The sequence below is a fragment of the Sus scrofa genome, chromosome 6 (genome assembly GCF_054392235.1).
Source record: "Sus scrofa isolate SSC_HxYL_T2T_F1_AM1 chromosome 6, Sscrofa_HxYL_maternal_Yorkshire_Landrace_v2.0, whole genome shotgun sequence".
NCBI classification, from domain to species: Eukaryota; Metazoa; Chordata; class Mammalia; order Artiodactyla; family Suidae; genus Sus; species Sus scrofa.
The window spans coordinates 171,801,370-171,821,944 of record NC_139388.1 but is presented as its reverse complement, the minus strand read 5'-3'; the positions used below and the strand labels follow the sequence as shown (position 1 = coordinate 171,821,944).

The following is a 20,575-nucleotide window of genomic DNA, read 5'->3' as shown; positions in this document are numbered from 1 at the left end:
TCTTAGAAGTTACTCTTGCTTTCTAAAAGGGGGTTGATTTAGAGCTGCTCATCCTTGGTGTCTGACGAGCCTGTACTGCCAGGGAAGGAAGCGCCTTTCCTGCCCGTCCTCTCGTCTCCATCATGGATTTACTGAAGTTCACAGGCCCTGAACTATCCCGTAGCCGAATCCTTTTTTTTTTTTTTTTTTTTTTTAATTTTTAAAAATTTGGGGGGAGTTCCTGTCGTGGCTCTGATGTTAACAAACCAGACTAGTATCCATGAGGACAAAGGTTCGATCCCTGGCCTCGCTCAGTGGGTTAAGGATCGATCCCACGTTGCTGTGGCTGTGGTGTAGGCCGGCAGGTATAGTTCCGATTCAGCCCCTTGCCTGGGAACCTCCATGTGCGACAAGTGTGGCCCTAAAAAGACCAAAAAAAAAAAAAAAAAAAAAAATTGGAGGGAGTTCTGTTGTGGTGCAGCAGAAACGAATCTGACTAACTAGTATCCTTGAGGATGCGGGTTCGATCCCTGGTCTCGCTCAGTGGGTTGGGGATCCAGCATTGCTGTGAGCTGTGGTGTATGTCGCAGCTCGGATCCTGCGTTACTGTGGCTGTGGTGTAAGCTAGCAGCAGTAGCTCCAATCGGACCCCTAGCCTAGGAACTACCATATGTTGTAGACACAGCCATAAAAAAAAAAAAAAAAGAGTTTTGTACAATTTTTAGAGGTTACTTTCCATTTACAGTTATTACAAAATATTGGCCTCATTCCCTGGGTTGTCCAGTACATCCTTGAGCCTGTCTTACAGCCAATAGTTTATGCCTCCCCCTCCCCTGGTAACCACTAGCTTGTTTTCTCTATCTGTGAGTCTGCTTCTTTTTTGTTGTAGTTGGTTGTAATTTTTAGATTCCACGGGTAAGGAACATCATACAGGACTTGTCTTTCTCTGCCTGACTGATTTCGCTTAGCATAAACGCCCTCCAGAGTCCATCCATGTTGCTGCAGATCCGCGGCCCTGATTCTTGAAGCGCCTGGCCAGAGTCAACCCTGTGTCTAGTTAACACTAGAGGGGAAACAGGTGGCCGAAGGTTTGTCTGTGGCACAGCCCTTCTGCACGGCGCTGCACTGAAGGGACGGCTGCCATCCACCGTTCCCTTTCTTTGTGACTCTCTCTGGAATTCAGCCAGACCGTAGCACGGGGCAGGCGAGCTCACGATGGGGGGACGGAGGCAAAGCTATGAGGGACCCACGACCCCCCACCGCTTGGCAACACCCTTCCAGAGCTTTGCTCTGCCCCATCTCCAGCTGCACGGATCCCTCACGCTGCCCCTGGACTCTGCTGCCCTTGTGCTGACACTCACTGTGGCCCATGCCAGCGGGGGTGCCATGGTAAGAGCTCCTGCACTGGCCTTCAGAAGACATAGGTTCAAATAGAGTGTCCCCCACTTCCCAGCTGTAGGATCTTGAAGGTCCCTTCGTCTTTCTGAGCTTGTACGTAAATTAATAACGAACAGCACCTCCTTACGGGGCTGTCGAGAGGAGTCGCTGAAAAAAGCTGATCATGTCTATTCACTGTGCATCGTCCAGAAGGCGGCTCTAGTCATTTCACCGAAGTTAATGTTTCATTTCGGAAATAAGGCTGTTTACATGAGAAAATGCTGTTATGTAAATTCGCTTGTTAAGCGCTTGACTTTCTTTTGCCTACCAAGTAAAGGCCCGGTCCTGCTTGTCACCTGCATTCGCATTTGCATTTCAGCCTTGAGATGGCACTGGTGGGGAAGGCTTCAAACATGTCAACATCTCGAAGAAATCGCATGAGGATACAGACGAGTTTGTGTGAAGTCAGTGAGCGATGACTCTGCAAGGCCCCGGGCTAGGCCCACAAGGCCCACGAGGGACTCACACGTGACACATCATAGGCAGAGGCATCGTGGTATCTGGCTGCCCAGTAGAGGCGCCAGCCTTCCCCCAGCCCCTGCAGAAGGCAGCCCTGAGGGAAGACTCGCCCCAGGGCCCCAGCACAGCAGAGCAGCTGGGCATCAGAGGGTTGGCAAGGGGGCCCAAGGCTGGAGGAGGGGGAGGGTGGGCCTGGGACCTGGCCAGCAGCCAGGGCTCCCTCAGGTGCCCCAGCAGGCAGGGCCTCCAGCCCCAGCCAGCACTGAATGTGTCCTTTCCTCCGCCGTGGTTTTCTCTCCACTGCCCTGGGCAGAGGTTTTGGTGGCAAGGCAGTGGCTCCAGCTCCACATTGAACACATAAAGACACTGAGGCCCAGAGATGTGAGGTGACTTGACCGCAGTCACACAGCATCAGAGCCAGGACTAGAACACACAGTCTTCTGAAAAATAGCGCTCTCTGACTAGCGGGCTCTTCAGAGTGTCTTGTTTCCAGTCCAAGTGCAGTGAGGTCGTCAGGGCCATTTTGATCCTTCAGAAAATCGTAGGCATCTTCTCTGTGCCCATCCCCGTGCAAGGAAGTGGGGGTGCAGGGTTAAATCGGACCCTGCCCTGGGGAATTTACCATCCAATAAGGGAGACATGCCCCTAACGGTGGCAGCTCAGTATGGCGCGTGCCAATGGGGGCGCGCATGTCCTGTGGTGGCAGGGGGGGTGGGCCATGACCGCAGACGAGGCACGTGGCCCCATCTGGGGGTCAGGAACTTTCTCCCAGAGACGGTGACACCTGAGCTGAGCTGTGAGGGACCAGAAGGCATAGGCAGGTGGAGAAGGACGAGGAAGAGGGTTCCAGGCAGAGAGAGTGGGCGAGCACAAGCCCATCTTTATCCAGACGTCTCATGACTGCAGTCACGGCCCCAACACGTATCTGATCTACATCCAGGGCCTGGGAGTGGTTCCCACCGGCTGGACCGTAGGGGGGATGGAGCGAATAGAGGTAGATGAGGCCGCACGTGTAGGAGCAGCCAGGAAGGTCGAAAGGGCAGTGCCGACGGCTCTCCTCGGTTCTCCAGGCTCCACTCTCCCGTTCTGGGCGCCTGGGCGGAGATTTCCTTGGTACCAGGCTTACTGCAGAGGATCTGAGTGGGACCCAGCGAGCTCCTTTTACCGAGTGCCATTGCAGGGTCTTGCTATGCATCTGCCTGTTCCTTTAGGGTCTCTTGGCGCCTCCCCCGTCCCCCCACCTCCGGAGCCCTGGTGTGGAAGAGGGGCCGGAGTGCTGATTGTAGGCCATGCAGTTCTCTTCGAGGTTTAAACACGCGCAGCAGTTCAGGAGCTAGTCGCCCACTGCCCAGTGCCTGGCAAGCTGTGACTCTCCTTCTCTTCCCATAGGCCTGCTGAGTTGGCCACCAAGTACGCAAACTTTTCAGAAGGAGCTTGCAAGCCTGGCTATGCGTCAGCCGTGATGACTGCCATCTTCCCCCGGTAAGTGCTCCTGTTTCTGCCCGCCGCCTCGACAGCCTGGTGCCTGGCCCAGGCCTCAGGCACCCTGCCCCTTGCGGCAAGTGGTGCGCTCCTGCGAGAGGGAGACTGTGCCGTACTTTCTCTCCTGTGACCTTGAGTCAGTGGGCGCCTGGAAAGGACTCTGCCCTTGGTTGGTTCCTGCCCCAGTCCCGCCGTAGGTCCTTGCTACACCTTGCCCCTGTCCTGCTCTTGGAGCTTGCACCTGCCGGTGTGGCTGGCTTCTGGGGAGGGGAAAGAGGAGGTAGAACCTACGAGATTGCACCCTGGAAGCCAGTATCCAGCAGCAGCCAGAGGGAGCTGCACAGCGCAGAAGCTCATGGTCTGGTCTCATGAGAAGCTGGGACCAGCTACCTGGCTCTGGGGCGGCCTATCCAAATAAAGCAGAGAATAAAGAGGACCTTCTGAGCCTGGCTGTTCTGGCACCTTCCCGCCTTGTCCATTTGGCGTTCTCCAGCTCCTGATTTCCTTGATGGCAGGCTTGCTGAAAGAGTCTGCCAAACCCTGGGAGTTCCTTTCACCAGATTCCACTAAGGGGCCTTGCTTGCTTATCTGCCTGTTCCTTCGGGTCTTATTTCCTGAAGCCTTGGTGGAAGAGGGCCTGACGAGCCACCGTCGTCTTGTCTGCAGTTCAGCTGCAGCGAGACCCTTGGGGTCGTTTTGTTCCTTCTAAAAGTTAGAGGAGTGTCTGACGTGGAGGGGATGTAGGAGGGGCTGCTGGGGACCCTCGGAATCAGGTTATAGCCCTCAGACCACCAGAGGAGCCCCAGGGGTGGCCTCTTGGGGTGTACCCCCATCCCTTAGGAGGCCGAGGTTAGGGCACACGATGTGCTTGCAAAGGAATGCTGACAAACAGCTTGCCCCAAAGCAAACCCAGGGTGTTTGGATTTTATGCTCCCTTTCTTCTTCTAATGTAAGCAGTCCAAGCTTAGCTGCTCGTGTCAAGCAGGGGCTCCGCTGCCTGAGTATCGGCTGCTCAGATAGAGATCTCTCTATCCAAGGGTCTGCCTTCTGACTTGATTCCAATACTTCACTTCCCCCAGCTATTTACTGAGCTCAACCTAAGCGTCTGGCGCTGTGTTCCACATTCTTGTTTTTTTTAGGGCCACACCCACCGAATATGGAGGTTCCCAGGCTAGGGGTCGAATCGGAGCTACAGCTGCTGGCCTACACCACAGCCACAGCCACGCCAGATCCGAGCCTCGTCTGCCACTTACACTATAGCTCACGGCAACACCGGATCCTTAACCCACTGAGCGAGGCCAGGGATCGAACCCACAACCTCATGGTTCCCGGTCAGATTCGTTTCCACTGTTTCCACTGTGCCACAACGGGAACTCCCTATGCTCTATATTCTTACATGGCTTTCTCAGACCTACATGGCTCAGTCCCCTGGGCCAGACACTTGTGAGTTTTCCTTGACCTGTATAAATGGGCTTTCTTTTTTCTTTTTTTTTTTTTTCTCAGTGAATTTATTACATTTATAGTTGTACAACGATCATCACAATCCAATTTTATAGGTAAATGGGCTTTCTAATTGAAAGTAATATAAGCACGCGGGGCGGAAAAAACTCAAACGGTGCCAAAGGGTGTATACTCCCACTCCAGGGCTGTCTCTGAGACAGCACGGTATTGCCATAAACAGGAACATAATGTATTTATTACTCTGTATCTTGTTTTTTACTCCTAACAATATATCTTTTTATTTTCTTTTTTTCTTCATTTTTTTTACTCCTAACAATATATCTTAGAGATTATCCTACTACCAGCATAAACGGATCCATCTTCTCTTTTAAATGATTGCATAATATAAAATTATGACTGTTTAGAAGTATCGTAATTTTATTAAAGTAGGAAACAGTAATTTACTTATTAGTACAGTTGTGTGAGGGTTTTTTTTTTGTTTTGTTTTGTTTTTTGCTATTTTAGGGCTGCACCTGAGACATATGGAGGTTCCCAGGTTAGGGGTCCGGTTGGAGCTGTAGCTGTTGGCCTCCACCACAGCCACAGCAAATGTCAGATCCAAGCCGTGTCTGCGACCTACAGCACAACCCATGGCAATGCTGAATCCTTAGCCCACTGAGCAAGGCCAGGGATCGAACCTGCATCCTCATGGATCCTAGCTGGGTTTGTTAACCACGGAGCCACGAAGGGAACGCCGAGTTGTATGAGTTTGGGTAACACCCTTGTGCAGCCACCATAACAACCAAGAGAACATTTTTCCGTCAGCACCCCGGAAGTTCCCTCGCGCTCCTCTGCAGTTACCCCTTCCCTTGATCCCCAGGCCCTGGTAACCACTGCCCCTGTGGTTTTTCTGGAATGTCATATAAATGGATCACGTAGGGGCCTTTCTAGTCTGCCTCTTTTATTTAGCATGATGCATTTGAGACTCATACATGGTATAGCAGTGCTTGTTCTTTTTATTGGTGAATAGTATTCCATTATATGGGCATAACATTGTGTGCTGTTTATCTACTTAACCGTCAGAGGACGTTTGGGTTAATTCCAGCTTTTAGCTCTTACAAATAAGGCCAATGTAAACATTTGTGTATGGGATGTATGCTTCACTTCATAAGAATTTGCCAAACTGTTTTCCAAAGTGACTATTCTATTTTGCTCTCCTGCCAGCAGAGTATGAAAGTTTAGGTTGTTTTATATCCCTGATATCAATCTTTTGCATTTTAGCTGTTCTCGTAGGTTTAGAGAGCTTTCTCGCTGTGATTTTAATGTGGGTTTTACTAATGACTAATGATGTGGAGTATCATTTTCATGTGCTTATTTGCCATTCTTTTATCTTTGGGGAAACGTCCAAATCTCTTGCTTTTTTTTCAGTGGGTTGTTTATCCCATTGAATTGTAAGAAGATTTCTTTACATACTCTGGATAGAAGCCCTTTGTCAGGGAGGTGATAGGCAAATATTTTCTTCCAGTCTGCAGCTTGTCCTTTCATTCTCGTAGCGATGTCTTTCACAGAGCAGCAGTTTGTAACTTGATCATGTCCATTTTATTAATTTTTTCCTTTTATGCATTTTGCTGTTGGTGTTTTATCTAAAGAGTCTTTCCCTGGAGTTCCCTGGTGGCTCAGTGGATTAAGGATCCAGCATTGTCACTGCTGTGGCTCTGGTTATGGCTGTGGCGAGGGTTCAATCCCAGAACTTCCTTCTATGCAGGCATGGCCAAAAAAAAAAAAAAAAAAATCTTTCCCTATCCAAGGTCAAAAGGATTGTTCTCTTCTAGAATTTTTGTAGATTTAGCTCTTACACTTAGGTCAAGGGCCCATTTCAAGTTGTTTTTTACACAGAGAAAGAGGTAAGGGCTGAGATTTATTTTTTACACATGGAAATGCAGTTGTTCCAGAACTATTTGTTAAAGACTCTCCCTTCTCCAGGGAATTACCTTGGCGTGTTTGTTGACAATCAGTTAAACATGTATGTGTGGTTCTTTTTTTTTTTTTTTAATTCCTTCTTCTGTTCCTTTGATCTCTGTGTGTGTTTTGGCACTAGTATGTGTGTTTTGATGCTAGTCCTGTCTTCTGTTAATGAAGACAGTTTTACTTCTTCCTTCCCAACCTGGATGCCTCTTATGCCTCTTTCTTACCTCATTGCACTGGCTAGACTCGTCAGTACAGGGGTGAGTAGGTGAGGTGAGAAGGAAGGTACTTGCCGTGGTTTTCCACCATTACGGTGGTAGCGGAAGGTTTTTCATGTATACCTTTTTCAGGTAAAGGAAGTACTCTTCTTTTCCTAGCTTGTTGAGGTTCTTTTTTATCATGAATAGATGTTGAATTTTGCCAACTGGTTTTTCTGCATCTTTTGAGATGACCGCATAGCTTTTTTCATCTATTGATACGGTGAATCACATTGATTGACTTTTATTTATTTATTTTTTGAATAGGTAAGAAGTGCATTTATTTACAAAGATAACTATTCCATAGACAGAATACAGTCCATCTCAAAAGGCTTGAGAGCACTGATTTTTGAATATTAAACTAATCTTTCACTTCTAGGATAAACTTCCTTTGGCCCTGGTGTATTGTTATTTTCACGTATGGATAGATTCAGTTTGCTCAGGGTTTGATAAGGATTTTTATTTTTCTGTTCATGAAAGATACTGTTCTGTAGTTTTCTTTTCTTGTAATATCTTTAGTTTTGGCATGAGGGTAAAACTGACCTGATAGAGTAAGTGGAAAATTGTTCCTTCATCTGCAGTTTTCTGAAAGTTTTGCGTAGAATTGATGTTTTCCTTAAATATTTGATAGGATTCATCAGCAAAGACATCTAGGCATGAAGTTTTCCTTATGGAAAGATATTTTTAATTAAGAATTAAATTTCTTTAATAGATCTAAGGCTTTCTTATTTCCAGTCAGGTTTTCCTGTTTCTTCTTTGATAGTTTGGCTTTCAAGGAATTTGCACATTTCATCTAAGTTGTTGAATTTATTGGCATAGAATTATTCATAATAGTCCCTTATTACTCTTTTTGTTGTTGTTCTGCATGTGGAAGTTCCTGGGCCAGGGATCAAACCCGCGCCATAGCAGCGATCCAAGCCACTGCAGTGGCAATGCTGGATCCTTAACCCACTGTGCCACGAGAGAACGCCCCCTCATTACTCTTTTAATGGCTAGAATCTCTATAGAGAGTTCTTCTCTTTCATGCCTGATATTAAAATTTGTGTTTTTCTCTGTTTTTCCTAATCTACTTGATTAGAGGTTTATCATTTTTATTGATTTTTTTTTTTTTTTTTTTTTTTGGTCTCTTTAGGGCCACACCCATGGCACATGGAGGTTCCCAGACTAGGGGTCAAATCGGAGCTGTAGCTGCTGGCCTACACCACAGGCTCAGCAACGGCAGATCGGAGCTTTGTCTGCCTCCTACACCACGGCTCAGGGCAATGCCTGGTTCTTAACCCACTGAGCAAGGCCAGGGAGCAGACCCTTGTCCTCATGAGTACTAGTCAGGTTCATTACCGCTGAGCCTCAAGGAGAATTCCTTAGTAATCTTTTCAAAGAACTAGCTTTTGACTTTTTTTCCTATTGGTATTTTTTTCTCTATATTATTGATTTCTGCTCTTACCTTTATTATTTCCTTCCATTATTTTATTTTATTGTTATTTTTTGTCTTTTTTTTTTTAGGGCCACACTGTGACACATGGAAGTTCCCAGGCTAGGGGTCAAATCAGAACTGTAGCTGCTGGCCTACACCACAGCCACAGCAATGTCAGATCCAAGCCACATCTGTCACCTACACTGAAGCCATGGCAACACTGGATCCTTAACCCACTGAGCAAGGCCAGGGGTCAAACCTTTGTCCTCATGGATACCAGTCAGGTTTGTTGTCTCTGAGCCACAATGGGAACTCCTTCCATTTATTTTAGGTTTCATCCTTTTTTTCTTTGTGCCTTAAGATAAAAGGTTAGACCATAGATTTAATTCCTTTGTAATCATTTAATTTCCCTCTATATTTTTCTGAAGTTTTTTTTTTTTTTTTTTTTTTTGCTTTATTTGGAAATATCTGAGGATGTTCCAGATATATTATAGATTTCTGGTTTATTTTTGTTGCAGTCAGAGAGTATGCTTTGTATGATTTTAATACTTTTAAATTGGTTGAGACTTGAGTTATGGGATAAAATATGGTCTCTCTCTGTGGGTCTTCTAGGTGCACTTGAAAATACTCTGAGGTTTTGGGGTATTCTCAAATTGTAATTAGACTGGGTTGGTTGAGAGTGTATCTCAAGTCTATGTCTCTGCTGATTTTCTGTCAATTACTGACAGAAGGATGTTGAAGTCTCTCTCAGGTTTTGCTTCAGTGTATTTGGAAGCTCTGCCATTTAGTGCATGTGCCCTTAGGATTGTCGTATCCCCTTGCTGAACTGATTCCTCCATTGTTCCGAAATGTCCCTTTTTGCTGGCAATACTTCTTTTTCTGAAATCGACCCTTTTACCTTCTTCGGTGGGGAAGGAGTATGTGTGTTTATACCCTTGAGCATCAGAGAAGCTGGGCCGTAGGCGTGTGGTTGGCAGCTGCCCTCATTTTACAATTAACATATCTGTCCTTTTATACTTAGAATGGGTTTCTTGACGAGCATACAGGTGAGACTTCCTTTTTTCTCCAGTCTGACAGTGGCCGCCTTTTACCCACGTGTTTATAACGTTTATATTTAATGGAATCATCATCGTAGCTGGGTTTAAATCTACCATCTGCTATTAGTTTTCCCTTTCTTTCTTTCTGCTCTTTCTTTTCCTAACTCCTCTTGGATTAATTGAGTGCATTTTACAGTTTCTTTTTATTGTCCCTGTGGGTTTAATAGGTATGCCTCTTTGTTTTATGTTTTTCATGATTATCCTAGAGTTCACAACTTACGTCTGTAATTTGTAGTCTATTCTCAAATAACATTGTAGCTCTTCACGTAGAGCTTACGAACTTCAGAACAGTATACTTCCCTGGCCTTTGTGCTATTTTTGTCATGTGTTTGACATCTATATTATAACTCACAACACTGTCTTTTTTTATTTTTGTTTTGAATAGTTAATAATTTAAAGCCAATTGAAAATGACCAGGAAAAGGCAACCTATGGAATGGGAGAAAATATTTGCAAATCATATATCTGATGTGGTGTTATTGTCCAGAATATATAAAGAACTCCTAAAAACGCAACACCAACAAGAAATGGGCAAGGGACTCAAGTGGACGTTTCTCCAGAGAAGATATGCAAATGGCTGATAAGCACATGAGGAGATGACCAACATCCTTGGTCACTGGAGAGACGCAGATCAAAACCACAGTGAGATACTGCCTCAAACGCGCGTGAGGGTGGCCGCTATCAAAAAAAAAAAAAAAAAAAAAGCAGAAAATAGCAAGTGCTGACAAGGGTGTGGAGCAGTGGAAACCTCTGTGCACTCTTGGTAGCATGGTAAAGTAGTGATGCAGCCACTATTGAAAACACTGCAGTGGTTTCTCAAAAAACTGAAAATTGAATTACTCTATGACCCCGCATTTCCACTGTTGGGTATGTACCCAGAAGAAACGAAAGCAGGGTCTCAAAGAGATATTCGCGCACCCATGTTCATAGCAGCATTATTTGCACTAGACAAAGCAACCCAAGTGTCCATCAACAGATGAAAAGAGAAATTGTGGCGTGTGTATGTGGGTGGATATATGGAATATTATTCGGCCTTAAGTAGAGAGGAAATTAGGACACATGCTGCTATGTGGCTGAAACTTGAGGACATTATGCTAAGTGAAATAAAAGGAAGACAGGCTGCTTTTGCTCCCCGATGTTTTTGTTTTGGTAGCGTGTAGTTGATTTATAGTGTTGCGGCCCTTCTGCTGTACAGCAGAGTGACCCAGTCACCCATGTGTGTACGTCCTTTTTCTCACGGTTTCGTCCACACGTTCCTGTGCTCCATCCCGAGCGATTGGATAGAGTTCCTTGTGCTGTACAGCAGGACCTCACGGCTTATCTGTCCTACATGCGATATCTGCACCTATCCTCCCCCGCCCCCTTGGCAACAGCAGGTCTGTTCTCTGTGCCTGTGAGTCTGTTTCTGTTTTGTGGAGAGGTTCATCTGTGCCGTATTTTAGATTCCACATGTCAGTGATAGCACATGGTATCTCTCTCTCTCTTTCTGCGTTACTTCATTTAGTATGAGACTGTCTGGTTGCATCCATCCACGTGGCTGCAAGTGGCATTATTTTGTTCTTTTCTGTGGCGGATTATTCCCCATATGTGAATTACCTGGAATAGTCAGATTCATAGCGGTAGAAGATAGAATGGGGGTTACCTGAATCTGGGACGGGGGTTATGTGGAGCTGGTGTTTAATGGATATTTAATAGAGGTTCCATTTCACGATTATATAAAGAGTCTGGAGACTGAGTGCAGGATAATGTGACAGTACTTAGCGCTGCTGAACTGTACACTTAAAACTGCTGAACATGGTGCACTTCGTGTTATGTATACTTTACCACAGTTTAAATTTTAGAGGTTTTTGCATGTTAGGATGAAGAGGTCTTTTATAGGAGTTCCCTCATGGCTCAGTGGTTGGCAAATCCGACTAGGAACCATGAGGTTGTGGGTTCGATCCCTGGCCTTGCTCAGTGGGTTAAGGATCCAGCGTTGCCTGAGCTGTGGTGTAGGTTGCAGACGCGGCTCGGATCCTGCATGGCTGTGGCTGGTGGCTACAGCTCCGATTTGACCCCTAGCCTGGGAACCTCCACATGCCGCGGGAGTGGCCCTACAAAAGGCAAAAAAGACAAAAAACCGAAACAAAACAGTCTTTTATAGTTACCCACAAACTACTCAGTTTTACTAAGTTTATGTATAAAGTCTATAAACTCCAGCTTGTGGTTGGTCTTTCTTCCTTTGTGTAGATACGTATTCCTGTTGGGTTTGTTTTTCTTCTGCTGGAAGGACTTCTTTTAACATTTCTTATGAGGAAGCTCTGATGGCAGAGAAGTCTCTCAGCTCTGATCTGTCTGATAAAGTCTTGGTTTTGGTGTTAGGCATGATCCTTGGTGTTGGAAATCTAGGTTCATTTAATTTTTTTTCCTTGGGGGTAGCTGATGTTTCTTCGTATTTTGATCAAAAAGGTCTAAGTAATTCAGGATTTTGATTTTATAGCCATAGTATTTTGACACAAAGGGTCTTAACGCAGCTCTTTTGACATAGAAGTTTTGACACCCTCTAATAAAAACAAACCATTACATTTTTCTCTGTTATTTTTTGTATTATTGCCAAGTGCTGTGTGAAGTATATTCTCACTCACTTCCTAAGCCTCGCTCCTCCTTGAGCCTGCCCAGTCACGGACCCCCACCCCTGGGCACAGGCTGGGGACAGGCCATGGTGATGGAGGGATACTGATGGACCGACCAGTCCACGCTGCGGGGTCCTGCCTCTCTGGGAAGCCAGCCTGCTCCATCTCACGCTTTTGTGCTGACTGTTGGGAAATTCTCCTCTCCTTCCTCAAGACTTGCCTGCCTGATACATCTTCCTCTAATGAGAGAGGCGGGGAAGAGGGGGCATGCGATCCAAAGGAACTCAACTGTGTCGAGCATCTGCCCTGCGCGAGAAACACCGGATTGGGGCTTTTCATCCATTGGTCCCCTGGAATATGGAACATCTTCTCTGACTTCCGCCCCACGGCGCACGCCCAGTTGCTCTTGACCTGTACCCCTGCCGTGCCCCACCCACGGCTCTGTCACTGTACTGTCATCGTGTGCTGCTCTTCCTTCCCCGTGGTAGGCGCTGCACTTCTTAGCATAGAGACACAATCTTGTTCGCGGCTGCCAAACTTAGCAGAGGCTTTAGCACTTAGTAGGCACTTAATGCTTGTTTCGTGAATGGATATTAATTTCTCCCCTTGGGAGATTGAAATTGTGAGCGTGTGAGGAATCTTAATAAAGCACTCTTTCAGTGGAGAGGGTTACTGAAGAAAAATAATTGTCTTGACATGTACCCATACATGGTAGGTTGGAACGAGAGAGATTTGGAGACACAACGTTCTCTCACAGCTTTCTCACTAAACAGGCTGTGTGTGATCTTGGAGGAGTCAGAGCCTTATGTCACTCATTAGTCAAGAGAATGAAACGAGATGGCGTGTTTTGGGCTATAAATGTTCGACCATTCCAGCAAAATGTAATGTTAGACACTACGTGAATTCTCTTTTCTCAATGACTCGTTAAAGCAGGTAAGTTTTTTTTCAGGAAGAAATAAAGATCCCAGAATGGGTCATGGTAAACATTTAAAATGTAGGTTTAAAGAAAAAAAAAGTAACTCATAAAATCTGAATTGACGCTCCCCATTTTCCTAGCGACGCTTTGCTGTATGCATTTGCGCGGCTTCGTGTGCTTTGGTGAAAGACGGAGAATCGTTTCTCTTGGGTGGTGACCAGCGGAGGCCTCCGCATCGGGAGCGAGCATGGCATCCATCCGCCAAGCCTGGGGCCGTTTCAGTGGAAAGCAGGTCCCACATCCAGGCCGTGCCCAAGCTGCAGACCAGCACCGGCAGCAGCGACACGGGTGGCCAACACCCGCTGAGGTCTCGGTATTGACATGTCACATCCTCCGCTAGGGCCTTTTCCTACTTTTTTCTGTTTTAATCCTCCCAGCAATCCTTCATACTAATGCAGCTATAACTCCGAGGAAACGGAGGCGTAAGGAAGTCATGCGGTTTGCCTGAGGTCACACGCCTGCCAAGTGATGAAGCCCAATTGCGAACCGAGCGCTCTGACCACAGCCCACAGGCTTCCCTGCCACATTCTGCTGCCTCTTACAGCTGCTGCCTCTCGGACAGGGTGGCGAGGGGCCAGAGCACAGAGGTCTACCAGATGCCTGGTAGGGGCTCAGGAGGCACGGGTGTGGAAGCTGCCCTCTGGCCCAGCTCTAGAGAGGAAAACCTCTCTTCTTTTGAGACGCTCCTTGCTTTGGGAAGCCTAGGGTGCATGGCATGCGTCTGTGGCTCTCACACTGCTTAGGAATCCCTGCCGTGGTCCAGGCTGGCCGAGTTCCCCAGAGTGCAGAGGGGTGCACTTTGAAACCTGAGCTCTCTGAGGCGGGAAATCTGGAGTGTTGACAGAACCCCTGCAGCCTGTCCTGGGACCCTTTTGCCTGAGAAGGTGCAGAAGGCCTAGTGCACTGCCCTGGGGACTTGAAAGTTTATGGGCTTCCTGGCCAGGGTAGCTGGGTGTCTGGTATCCCCCCATTCCAAAGCGCCTCCCTCTCTGCCCTCCATGGATTCTGGGACTTTTATCGCTACAGCACCAGGGAGGAGTGGTGCGATGAGAGGCATACTTGACTGTAAATGACAGAGGCGTCGAGAGCAGAATCATTGTCGAGACGGGAGCAGGCTGACGGTTGCCCCTGCCCAGGAGTGTGCAGGGGACCTGTCACTATCGCTCTCTCCCCTCCCTCGTGTCCCCTGACTCCCAACCCCTGCAGTCTCGCTCCCTCTCACATGCCTCCCTCCTAGAAACGCGCTTGTCCAGATCCCCCGAAAGGATCCCTGACAAATCCAGTTGGGCGGACTCTTTTTCTGACCTCTCTGGAGCATCCGGCAGCATCGACCTCTTCCTCCCTCTGGACCGTTTTGTAACCCTTTTCCTTTCCGGTTCTCCTCTTTCTCTGTTATTCCTCCTCAGTCTCTTTTACAAGCAGCCTCTTAAATGGTGAGGTAAAAAAGTGTTAATTTCTGCCAAGGTTCAGTTAGGCGCCCCCCTTTTCTCTTCTCTTTTCTCCCCCCCCTCCCCCTCCCCTCCCCTCCCCTCCCCCTCCCCTTCCCTCCCCTCCCTTCCCCCTCCCCTCCCCTCCTCTGTGACACTGCTTCAGTTAACACATATGTGTTGATGACTCTCAAATCTGTTTGGCACCCAAATCTCTCTGATCTCCAGACCCGAATATCCCACTTCCTGCTGGACAGCTCCACGTGGATGACTCTCGAGCATCTCAGGCTCAGTGTATCCTGCTCACCTAATTTCCACCTAAATTCTAATCGGTCCACGTTGCCTGTTTCCGTGAATGACCCCACTGTTTGCTCTGTCACCTGAACCAGAAATCTGGGTGTTATTCTTTCTCCTTCCTTTCTCAACCAAATATCCAGTTAGACATTGAGTCCTGACCCTGAGTCCACCTTCTCCAGGGAAGCCTGTCCCTTCCCCCTGAGCTCTGATTCCCCAACCTCTTCTAGACCTTGGACGCAGAAACTCTGGTTTCTTCACCCTCCAGAAGCTGCCTTATTAGCGCTGCTATCCTGCCGTAGACCCGGTGATGACAGCTACCGCATCCTTTGTGCTATAACTCTTTCTGGAGCCGCCTGTATGTACCAGACAGTTTTCTACAAAGCTTTAGCGTCGGGTGAGATGTGTAAAGTCTCTCCCTCAACAGCCAGCACTCCACTGGCAGATGCAGACAGCCTGTACGGATAAATGTCACACCGTTTTGCAAAGCCCTTGTGCGCTCTGTGTGTTTAGCCACTGTGCTGACACTGCGTATTCAGCCCCTCACAGAGTCTTTAGAATAGCCCTGTGCATAAGTGTTACGTCCACTCTGCAGATGAAAACGCCGAGGCTTACCGAGGTCACCGTAGCACAGAGCCAGGAATCCACCCACCTTATGTCCTGAATCATGGCTCTGAACCGGGAGCCGATAGGGGGTGACAGGCATCTTTCGACGGGCGAGTGTCTCAAGTATTTTCAGGAGGCCCCCCTCAGTGGAGCCCTCAGGGGCTGGGCCTTCCTGGGAAGGGCGGCGCGCTCAATAAGCAGAGCTCCTCTGCGGAGTGCCCCAGGGGCTGACAGCCCCGCCTGGGCCAGGCAGACCCCACGCCTGTCCCTGACCTGGACTCCTGCTTGAAGCTGGAGGAATTGCCATCTGTGTCCTGTTGGTTTCTCTGCCATCCTTTTTTTTTTTTTTATTTTCACATGTTTCTAAGTGGCAGCTGTTCTGACCTCCCCTGGGAACCAATCCGTGGTCTGCTTTGAAGTTAATTCCCACTTCTCGTCTCAGCCTACGCCTCCTGCGTCCCCAACCTTGGCAGGAACCCAGCCCCCCGAGACCCTCTAGTTCCGCTCTCCATCTCCTTCCTCTCTGCTCTGCCTTCCCACCTTCCCAGGCGGGCCCACAGTACAGGGCCAGAGTTGTGTTTTCTTTGGGAAGATCTCCTTGCCTAGGTGACTAGGGACCCACACCTCTTCGCACAGGGGACTGTTGCAGGTGCCCCTGGTAGGGTTCTTGTGCTGTAGTTGAGGTGCTAGATCTCAGTCTGCTCGCTGCTCCTGATGCCATCAGAGCGTGTCTCTTCTCCTGCTCCAGTTCAGCACCGGAGAAGCTATGTCGCATCCTGCCTCTAACTTTTCTACCGAGAATCCTTGGCAGAATGCCCCGGCAGGCGTCAGTCAGCTGGGAGCCTGTTACGTGCAGAAGCAAAAGTGATGTGAACTGCTCTACAACAGGAGTTTTGAGAAATTGAAAATAAAGTTTTAGAACTGTCTGTACCAAGTAGAGTACGTTTTTGTCAGTCGAATCTAATCATTTGTAAATGAAGCTTATATTTTATATATGTGTTTTGATTTTTCTAGTGTTTCACTTTTATGATACTTTATAAAAGAATCATTCTAAAAATAGAAATCATAAAATTATAAGAAAAAATAAAAAGTAGCCATTCTCTGTCACGGAATTGAAATTTAAAAAGCCAAACAGGAGTTCCCCGGTGGCGTTCCACTTAGGGATTGTTGTCACTGCTGTGGCTCAAGTTCAATCCCTGCCCCCTGCTCCAAAAAGAAGAAAAAGAAAAAAACAAAACAAATTCTGGTGTTTCACAGGTGGTTTGAGAGGCATAGACTCTAGCGATCAGAGCGCGGGCTTTGGAAGTGAGTAGGGCCAGTCGGCTTAACCTCGCTAAACCTCCCTTTCCTCACCTGTACCTACTGACCTTGGGGCTGAGGGGGCAGCACTCAGGCACACACATAGCCAGGTGTGGGTGCTCCCGAAGGGTGAGGCCGGAGGACACGAGGCCCCGCAGCGGGGAGGGGCGATGAGAGGTTGACTGGCGGAATTCCTGGGGCAGGGGATCCTGGGGCTTCAGGAGCAGCGTCAGACCCTCTGGTGGGAGCAGCTTCTCCGCTCTCGGACCCAGCTCCAGGCTCTGCCAGAGAGCAGGAACCCGAGATGCGCTTAGAAGCTCAGCGCCTGGTGAGAGCAGGCTGGCGGGCTGCATTCCTGCGGTACTTGGAGATTGATCCTGTCAGCTTAGCAGCTTTGCTTTTCTTGGTTCAGGTACAAGATCCCCACGTGGGGAGCTCTGCTGCCTGTGAGGAGCAAGAGCTGCTGAAAGCACAGAACGTGACCTTGGCCTTTCTCCTGAGCTGCGTGCCGTGCGGGGCTCCAGGCCAGGAACGGCAGCCCAGCCACGGCTGCTCAGCCAGAGGGAGGGCCCAGGTCAGCGCGCCACCCAGACAGGTCTGGGGGCAGAGCAGAGGCTCTGCAGAGAGGAGGATGCTGGCGGCTTCACGACCTGGTCCTGCTGTCCCTGCTCTGTCTGGACCCCGGGGATGGGGGCAGGGGACATCCCTGGGTGACTGGCCTCCCCAGGTAAATAGCTAGAGCTGGAGGGGAGAAGCAGGGCTGAAGCCTCACCTCTCCCGGGTGGAGGCAGGACACCAGGCCACGCCTGCCCCTTGTCACGTGAGCTCTCTGCCCCCGTGCTGTGCACGGAGCCCAGGCCGAGGCAAGGGAGGCAGCCAGAGGGAAGCCACCACCCCACCCAGGAGCCTGAGTTCAGTGAATCACTCTGGAAGGAGGTCTGGCCTGGAGAAAGCAGAATGGAGAGAATCCCCGTACGCATCTCACAGGGAAGGCAGACGAGGTTGTCCAGGGTGCTGTGGACAGGACTGGGCTACGCGGTCTCTGCCCTCGGGAGACCCTCATGGGCGAAACACCAGCCTGTCTGCTCACAGCGTCCCAACGGCGGGCCTGTTGACAGCTGGGCCCCGACACCTCTGTGCCTCTCATCTTGCTTCCCTCCGTATGTTCCTAGGGCTTAGTCCAGGGGCGTTCCCTGCAGCAGGACAACTGGAGGGCCCTCGGTTTGAAAGCAGGGCATCTTGTAGTCTGATGCTCAATCCCTCAAGAAAGAGTGTCTGGCCAGAGATCAGCTGCCCCGAGAAGCATACCCCTAAATGGAGCAAGGCTCCCCAAGTGTACCCCTAATTGGGCAAGGCAGGTACGGGAGGCCTGGGCTCAGGAACCAGCTCTGTGGGTTTGGTGCCTGGGGCTGGCTCGGTGCCTGCCATCCCCACTTGCCTGCACCCTTGCATCTGGCGGCGGCGGCTGTCACCAGCCGGGTTCTGGCCAGGTGGAGGGCTGTCTCCAGCGCATCCCCCAGCTCCCCCACTCACCCGCCTGCACAGCCCGAGGACCAGCCACCGGGATGGAGGCGGGACTCGGCTCAGCTGTGTGCGCGCCCTCAGGACCTTTTCACCCTCGCTAAGCGGCTGCCCTGCACCCGCGCGGTTCTCTTCCTGCTCAGAGGCTGTCGCGTGCACAGGTGCCCCTGACATCCAGGGCCCTTCCCCCACGGTGGGCTTGTCTCCGCTCCTCCCCTGCCCCCGAGGGGGTCATTGAGGGAATTAGGTTCCGTGATGGGGCAACGGCCTTTGTAAACTACAGTCAGCAGCTGCCCCTGTAGCCAGTTCTGCTGGTAGCCTAGTGTTCCTGAGGCGGTGCCAGAGGCAGCCCCCCCCACCTCCCCTCCACCCTGTGTTCGAGGCTGGCAGAATGACTGTTCCTCTGGGAGACTGGGGCCCTTGACCCAGCCCCGTCTCCAGCAGGCTCCAGCCAAGTCACTGACCCTGGCGGAGATGCGTTCCTTTGCTGCCGTGCAAATTGTAGGCAGGCCTCAAAGGGTTCAGGGGCTGCAGGCTGGCCAAGGGGAGCCGTCAGCGCAGGCACGGCTGCCTTGCAGGCTGCAGGCTGCAGGCTGAGCGGTGAGCTTGGCTCTATCCGTCTCTGCTCCTGTAGTGGCTCAGGGACTCTCTGGAGGCGTGTTTGCTGAAGGGAGAAGGGAAGGGCGAGCCATGCCCTGTCCTGCCTCTGGATCCGCAGGGCCAGCCTCTGTGACAGCAGGTCTCATCCTCGTCCAGTCTGGAGCCCCTTGCAGACGGGGCTCAGGAGCTGGGTGCAGGGAGTGCGGGGCGCGGCCCCGTGGTCCCTCCCAGCTGGAGCTTTTGCTCATCTTCCCGGGCTGTCAGTGGCCCCATTACTGCCTCCCTCTCAGCCCTTTTCTGAAGGTTGCCCTGGATCTCAGGAAGTAGAGAACTTTGTAGCTGAGGCAGAAGCGGTCCGATCACACTCAGACTCTCTTTGCTTGGCACTGGGCTGAGGATGGTCAGGGCAAGTGGGGAGGGGGCACCTGTGCCCGCTGATGTCACCCCCAGGTCAGTGATCCTGGAGGTTGGAGCCTTGCAGGGACCCCTGCCACGTTCACGGCATCTCGGTCCTGCTCTCTTCACAAAGACTGAATGAGGCGGGGCTCCCCTTCCGATGTCTGGACAGGTGACAAGAGCTTGGGTTTGGGAGTTGGATGAGCCTGGCTTTGAATCCCAGCTTCGCTGCTGAGCCAGCTGAGTGGCCTTGGACACGTCCCTTCGCCAGGGCCCCCTTCAGCATCCTCACCTGCACGGTTCCTGCCTCGGGGGCGGTTACGAGGATTCCGCCAGCGGATGTCCCTGCGCGTGCGCGGGGTGGGGGGGGATGGGGGGGGCTGGTGCCGGCCGCAGGGAGTGCGCGGGCGCGGTGGTGATCGCTCCCGCCTTTCTGGCCTCAGCGCCCGACCGCCGCAGCGCCCATCGGGGCCTTCCGGTGATGTGTCTCGCTGGGAGCCGTCAGGACCTGCACACACTGTGCACACAGACCCAGGTGATGGGCATTTGTTGATACAGGAATGCCTCCCCACATCAGGAAGTGTGGCTTTTGGCAACTTCAGCCGCACAGGATGCAACTGATAATTTAGTTTAAGAAAAAAAAGTCTCTGATCCCCTGACAGAGCCAGTCAGAGCACCAGGGAACGGGTGCCCAAGGGTGCCCTAACCCCTGGTGGCCGTGCCCTGCAGACTGTTGCCTTGTGTGCCTCTCGGCCTTTGCACACGCTGGTTCCACAGCCTGGCACACTCTCCCCGCACGTCTCTGCTTGCAAACCGCTACTTTGATGACAATAAGCAGCTCGAATTTGTGTCACCTGCCGCAGAGCAGGGCAGTCTCTGGCACGCTGTTTGGGACGTCCCGCCTCTCATTGTCCATCTCTCAAACTCCAGCCCAGACGGCGACCCCTCTGCGGGCTTTGCCCTGGGTCTCAGGGCAGAGGTCAACCCGGGACTCCCAAGGCTCCTCGTGCATCTCTGTCTGTAAACCCTTCACACATCACACCGCACTTCCCTCCTGCATCCTCCACTAATCCTTGTCTAACTTTCACCTTTAATTTACCCCGTGTCCTCCCTACTGGGAACGAACTGGGGACAGCTCCCATTTTCCTCGCCTCTGTCTGTTCCATCAGCACACTTGTCCCAGCCGACTGTGGCTTGCAGCAGGACGTGGACGTGGGCCTCCTGCTGACCTTCTCATGCCACATCCAAGTGCACGGTCCCCCAAACCCAGCCCTCTGCGCTTCCTTCCAGCAGCCACACCGCCCACAGTCGCAAT

At 50.4% G+C, this 20,575-nt stretch overlaps 1 protein-coding gene and 2 long non-coding RNA genes across 22 annotated transcripts in view; 2 read left to right on the top strand and 1 right to left on the bottom strand.

Annotated features, from left to right (window-relative positions):
* The window catches only part of ST3GAL3 (ST3 beta-galactoside alpha-2,3-sialyltransferase 3), a 231,182-nt gene that overhangs the window by 155,391 nt on the left and 55,216 nt on the right, over nucleotides 1–20,575 (top strand). For 14 of the 20 annotated variants that reach the window (XR_014804991.1, XR_014804989.1, XR_014804990.1 and 11 more), the window contains 1 exon segment: nucleotides 3,265–3,357. The exons of the other annotated variants lie outside the window; for them this stretch is intronic. Coding sequence is in view for 11 of the 14 variants with exons in the window: in XM_084958571.1 (XP_084814697.1) it covers nucleotides 3,265–3,357 (93 nt within the window). In the remaining 3 variants the exon portion in view is untranslated. 20 annotated transcript variants of the gene reach the window in all.
* Nucleotides 5,138–8,853, top strand: LOC146403032 (uncharacterized). The gene is made up of 2 exons (XR_014808535.1): nucleotides 5,138–8,189; nucleotides 8,558–8,853. It is a non-coding gene; the product is annotated as an uncharacterized LOC146403032 (long non-coding RNA).
* On the bottom strand, nucleotides 11,651–19,615 carry LOC146403031 (uncharacterized). Its single transcript, XR_014808537.1, has 3 exons — nucleotides 16,812–19,615; nucleotides 16,069–16,287; nucleotides 11,651–14,542 (listed from the first exon to the last, which is right to left on the bottom strand). It is a non-coding gene; the product is annotated as an uncharacterized LOC146403031 (long non-coding RNA).